This window comes from Bactrocera latifrons, unplaced genomic scaffold (assembly GCF_001853355.1).
Source record: "Bactrocera latifrons isolate USDA-ARS-PBARC rearing strain unplaced genomic scaffold, ASM185335v1 scaffold_249, whole genome shotgun sequence".
NCBI lineage: Eukaryota > Metazoa > Arthropoda > Insecta > Diptera > Tephritidae > Bactrocera > Bactrocera latifrons.
The window spans coordinates 56,245-62,435 of NW_017536063.1; the positions used below are offsets into that span (position 1 = coordinate 56,245).

A 6,191-nucleotide genomic window follows, 5' to 3' on the forward strand; every position below is an offset into this window, starting at 1 on the left:
GGTGTGCGCGAAAAATATTTATGATGATATAATTGTCACTAATATATTAATAAGGTGGCGCAGGTAGTAGGGACACGGCTGATAAGGCGCAGCTTTGACTCRCTATTTGTTTGGTCTTGGAATTTTTTAAGCAAGCAACTGCATGTGCATACATGTCTGTGCGTGTGTGCCCCAAAAGCCTACGCCGCCAACAATGTTTCTTGTTATTGTTACGCTTATTTCTTCGCATATCTTTGTACTCATATTTCATTATTGCTAACTGCTATACAACTCAGATTTCAACTCAGCGAACTCTTAATTATTTATTAACTGTTAATTTTTCTTGCTCTTTATTTTTGCGCAGCTGACAATTTTTCTGTTTTTTTCTTTTTTGCAATTTTCTCGCYTGCTTTCATTTGCTGTCCATATATGCAATTGTAAATTAATAAAAATTAACAATAATAATAAATTGAAGCTTGCAACGTGCGTGCGTTCTTATTAGAATTTTTTTACATTTCTAGTAGATTTTTGSTTTTAGTTCTTCAACAACTTTGGCTGGAACTTACTGCTCATTTTGTTTAAACTGTTGTCGTTGTTGTTAAATTGTATAAAAATTAAATTTTATTCTTTTATTTGAACAAATTTTTCACTTTTCTTCAGCACTATTTTTTTCGTATTCTTTTGTAAAAAATTCACACGACGTGTTTTGGGATGGCTGGCGTTTGCCCAACTGACTGACTATACTGTCTGCCTGTCTTTATGACCCGTTCTACTCAGTCTTCTACTCAGCGTTTAGCTTGTGGCGCTTTTCACTTGTGCTATTGCTTTTTAGCTACGTTGTTGTTCCGTACACGAGCGGCGAGAAACTGATTTCGCATTGTGCCGTTCGACTGCAGCAAAGCGCGTACAGCCGGCCATACCGCGATTAGACCTCCACTTTAGCGTAGCAAGCAAATGTGTTTGTTGTATTTTTATAAACATTTTGCATGCTTTCACTGTAAATACATCCACATTAACGCGCATGTATGTGTGTGTGCACTTGTATTGGTTTTCGGCGCTGTGAGCGCGCTATGTCTTCTCGCTTGTGGTCGAAAATGAGTCGACTTCTAAAAGCGTACATTTGTTTGTTGCTGCTTATTTGGTTATTTTGTTGTTGATTTTGSATTTTTGTCATTGCTATCGCTGCCGCTACTACTCTGTCTACTTGTTGTTGTAGCCTCCGTTTGGTAGCCATCGCTTGTGGGGGTTTCTTTTGCATGATTTTTATAGTCACTCAGTAGGCGCCTCTGCCTATGCAACATATCGCCCAGAGATGTAAGTTTTAGATCTGTGATGTATGCTGTTGCCGTTGACTTTCTAGCGACGAGTTATAGCGTCCGAATGCGCTCAATTATTTATTTAGTTTGGATTGAGCGAAGCCCCCAAATGTGGTAGTTGGTACAAAGAGTGTGTTTTAAGAGAACCAAAGAAAGAGAATGCAAGTACTGTCTCTTATACACATCTAGACGAAGCCCCCAAATGTGGTAGTTGGTACAAAGAGTGTGTTTTAAGAGAACCAAAGAAAGAGAATGCAAGTAATATAGTTGTATATTCTGCTCTGGAGAGTTCTGTAAAGAATACATGATAAATACTATTTTAAACCGCTTTTAAAAATATACAAAACATTTTTGAAAAGTATGACGAGCATTTTTAAAAATATAATGAAATCCTTTCGATACAAACTAATAAGTCGTACGAAACAGAAACGTGTGGATACAGAAATGTGTGGAACATCGAGCTCTTTTAATGCGTGATCAGTCGGCAACGGTAGACTATGATTTTTAGTTTGTAGATATTTCAATTGATCTTAGTGATWCACAGTCGGRTCTACGTAACTGGAAAGAACCCGAATTTTTATCTAGCCAAGGACTGTCAACCCGACAGCATTGCTCCAAATTAAGATATTTCAAGCATAYTTTCTGCCGCTACATCAACAACAACAACAACGACTTTATGATCATCATCTCACGAGACCCAGATTTAAGCACATTTCRAATAAAACAGTTCTCAAAGAGATCACGCTCAAATTGTCAAATATCTTGCGTTTCCAAGACAGGAATCATCCAATTCAAAACGAGTTCTAAAAGGCTTAAACGAGGGCCAGGAACCAGAAAATAATTCCGTCATTCTTTATAGATTTGCGTTTTTTTGTGATGCGAATTTGAGAGACAATTATTTGCACCTCATTTTTTTCATCGCGGAAAACAGATACAAGTTCGTAAGAAAATACTGTTCTAAAGCTCAGTTCGAGCATAGAGTTACTTTTAGAATACTCTTAGTATATAATTAAGTTAAATTAACATGTCGATCCTAACAGGGATCTCACTTGGACGGTCTAGAAAACTATCTACTCAAACAATAAGTGGCGATCAATGTCTGTTTCGGCTATGCCCCTTGGTTAGCTGAAGGTAAAACAGGCGAAAAGTTTTATTCTCAGTCTTGCGAATGCTGGACAATGGCGAAAAAGTGACTGGATGTTTCCACCTCACCCTCCTCCATACAAATTTTCATACATCAAAATTTTTAATCTCACCGCATGAAAGCCTATTATGTCAAAAGGGKCTTGCAATCGCACAGGACCACGACCAGCACCTATTGAGCATCCAGTAATGCAACGCAAGTTTTCAATAGAGATCCAACTCAGTTCCATTTCGATGTACATGGGCAAGAGTGCCTTTCGTGGCTAGCTCCTCGACTTTGCAGTTGCTAGCTATTCTGCTATAAACAGGCACCCAAACGAGTCTGATGGTTAAGCAGTTCGCTGCTTTTTCTGGAGAAGTCCTTTACTAACTTTAGTATTGCCAGTATTGCCACTCTGCTGTCGGAGTGAATGCTCACCTTCCTGAAAGAAGTTACTCTTAGGAGCAGTATATCTAATTTAATAGCAGACACTTTCGCCTGAAAAACACTATGGTGGTCAGGTAGCTTAAAGCTAAGTTTGACGGAGAGCTSSTTACACAATACTTTTTCTACTAACRTCGGRACATTCCTGAGAAAGCTCACAGCGGCTCTTCTTCAGCGACTTCTTCCACKCCAAATGTCTTTAGTTGGTATGTGAGCAGGAAAAAGCCGCCCCGAKTGATCTCTGAGGCAAAGTGATCCAAGTTCTCAGGAGTGCAGTGGAAGAGGGGAAAATTTCGGCGCAATATAAGGCAACGGATGTCTTCCTTAATCTATCCTCAATGTTTGGCGCATCCATCCATCACAGCTTTCTATCAAGGATAAGCTATTAGTCTGTCTCTTATACACATCTAGATGTGTATAAGAGACAGTCCAAGTTCTCAGGAGTGCAGTGGAAGAGGGGAGAATTTCGGCGCAATATAAGGCAACGGATGTCTTCCTTAATCTATCCTCAAAATGTGTAATGAAAGATTGATCAAATGAGTAATTTGAGTAATACATCTGAACCCAAGCGGATCCATTTAGTTAGAAAGACAACCCGATTATTAAGCTACTCATATAACTCGGTTGGAAAATTAAAAGGCCGAGATAAAGAAAAGTGGGGCCGTCTGGTAACGACAGCACTGGGCACTTCCCTCTGCATCAACAATCTATTACAAATTCAAATTAAACTCGCCGCACAGCTGATAATTTTCGCCCGCCGAACACAAGCACTGCGCATGACTACGTTTCAGCMACCCACAACTATGACAGCAACAACAATAACAACTACAYTGGCGAAGCGTATTGRGAAAGGAAACTAAAAACAAAAGAAAATAAGAAAGCCGAAGCAGCACAGACAACAAACCGCAAATCAACGAAGAAATGCGATGCGCTCTGACTGAACMGTCGACGCCGTACGTCGCYGCTGCTGCACTCACCCCGCTGCCCACAGCAATGTTAGAGTCACGTGTAGCGTTGGCATCTCAACGCCGGTTCCATATTTACCCAGCCATGCAGCAACAGCAGCAGCGAYGGCGCTGCGTAAATTTCCAACGCAACAATAAAATCTAAAGAATATTTGGAAAAGCAATAGGCAGAGGTTGTGAGGTGTGCGAAAAGTCGACGGCGTGTGCACTGCGCCGTTGCATGCTACATCGGATTCGCCGCGCCGTGACTTCAGTTCTACGTTAGCTAYGCTCATAARCGGTTGGGCCTTGGGAAAATATGGAYTAGCAAGCCGCGATTCGCGCAGAGAAAATAGTGAAACGAGTGCTCGCGCCTAAAAGTGGATATATGAAGGATATACAAGCCGACGCGACAAGGCCTAACTAAAGTGCGGTGTGTCGTGAGTGTGTATTCGGTATATGTAAATGGACGTGTGTGGAACGAGGGTTAAGTTCATACGAGTCAATAGGTCGCATTTGCAGAAAATATATYGAAGAAAATTTATAACAAAATTTGTGAAAAGTTTAGAAGAAAAGTGTTGTTGAAAATATGAAGAAGTCTTCTGCTAAAGTAATTGATTTCAAAGCAATTAGAGAAGYGCAAATGCRTGTARAAATATTTGCGCAGTAATTATCTACAAGGTGTAATGGGAAAAKAWAAGTTAATGAAAAAATAAATCACATAAAAGTGAGTGTGCGTTTCARAAGTTCAAAAAAAGTGAGTGCCAAGTGAGAGTGTTTCAGAAGTTTATAAAATATAAGGCGAATCTATGGAAATTGTGAAATAAAATAGAAAAAATCAAATTTCAGTATAAATACTCACCTCAAGGTCTTTCCGCAACTGGCCAAGTAGCAAAAGCAACAACAGCAACTACTTGCCACAGCGTAGACCAAATTCAATCTCGCCAGCGCCTTAACCCACCCCCTCGGTACGAGTGGCACCGCCAAGTGGGCGTCTATTATGCGTCGTTCGCATACGAAAAGTTCACGCAGTGGAAGTTAATTGACCTTCAACTGTAGAAGAAGCAGCATTTGTGACATAGTTACGCGTTATTCGTCTCTAACTGCCTTCAAATGCCACCAAGCTGCACATAAGTACATAAGAATAATCAAAGGAAAATCATAAAAGGAAAAGCAAACAAATCAAGCCAAGTATTCTTTTCGATGCTCGTTCCAATTATGCATAARCGCTATTATGGAAAATTCACCATCGAACTCGATTGAAAAGCAAATTGATAATTTCCTGGAACACTTCAAGCGCAGCGCATCCAAAGCCATGGAGGCGGACTGGTGCAGCAGCGGCTCGGGATCCAGCAATGGCGGTGGCGGCTTGCCTTTGAATGCGGGCGCTGATAGCCTTTGTAATAATATTTTCGGTGGCATCACCGCAAATGCCAGCGCTGTCMATCAGTCACCGATAAATCATCCACAGCAACAACAACAGCAACAGCCATTACAACATCCACTCTTGCAACGCACCAAAAGCCGTTCGAGTTGTTTAGATATATCCGATTTATCAGGTGAGTTTGTATGCTATGTATGTACCTATGAGTTAGTGTACGACTAGTGGTCTAGGGTGGCGCTAATTGCATTTGATAGTTAAGAAACTTTTTGTGGCTAAGTTATTTATTGACTTTTAGATTATATATTTATATGTACTACATAGTTTGAGGGGAATAATGCACTGCCAAGAAAGCTTATACAAGATGCGTTCCAAAGTAAACAGGACTTTAAAAAAAAAATAAAAAATACTCAAAACAAATGGGTTTTTCAAAATCAAAATCAATCAATCAAAATTCAAAATAGTCTCCTTCCACTTCAATACAGCTTTCTGCACTGTCCAAAAGTATTTCGAACGAGTGTTTTCGCTCTTTGGCTGTTATGGCCGCCAGTATGCCGCTGCAAGCCTTTTGAATGGCCTCTATGTCTGTATAACGCTTGCCTTTCATGGTCAAATGCCTTTTTCCCAAAAGGATGAAGTCGCACGGTGCCATATAAGGTGAATATGGGGAGTGGTTCATGGTTAAAATGTGATTTTTGATCAAATAATCGATCACAAGCGTCGATTGATGAGATGGTGCATTATCGTGGAACAAACGCCAACTTTCAACTTCGCGATATTCGGGTCGAACGTGTCGAATACGGCGCACCAAACGCATTAACGTTCTGGCCGAGGGGAATTAATTCTTTGTGTACAATACCCTTGGAATCATGAAAACAAATCAGCATTGTCTTAACTTTTGACTTCTCCATTCGCGATTTTTTGTGTCGGCCCGTCCGGTGCCTTCCATTCAGCACTCTGCCGTTTTATTTTGGGATCATATTGGAAACATCACGTTTTGCCAC

General features: G+C 40.4%; 2 protein-coding genes across 4 annotated transcripts in view; one reads left to right on the plus strand and one right to left on the minus strand.

Annotated features, from left to right (window-relative positions):
• LOC108969328 (glycogenin-1) overlaps positions 1-866 on the minus strand; it is a 29,030-nt gene extending 28,164 nt beyond the window's left edge. For 2 of the 3 annotated variants that reach the window (XM_018933971.1, XM_018933969.1), the window contains exon 1: positions 546-859. In XM_018933971.1, the coding sequence (XP_018789516.1) occupies positions 546-552 (7 nt within the window). In that variant the 5' untranslated portion in view covers positions 553-859. Of the gene's footprint in view, positions 1-545 lie in introns of all 3 variants that reach the window. The other variant, XM_018933967.1, reaches the window with a different exon arrangement.
• A 3,164-nt stretch (positions 867-4,030) lies between these two features.
• LOC108969315 (guanine nucleotide exchange factor DBS-like) overlaps positions 4,031-6,191 on the plus strand; it is a 57,966-nt gene continuing 55,805 nt past the window's right edge. Inside the window, exon 1 of the mRNA XM_018933949.1 lies at positions 4,031-5,365. Coding sequence (XP_018789494.1) covers positions 5,041-5,365 — 325 coding nt within the window. The 5' untranslated portion in view covers positions 4,031-5,040. The remainder of the gene's footprint in view (positions 5,366-6,191) is intronic.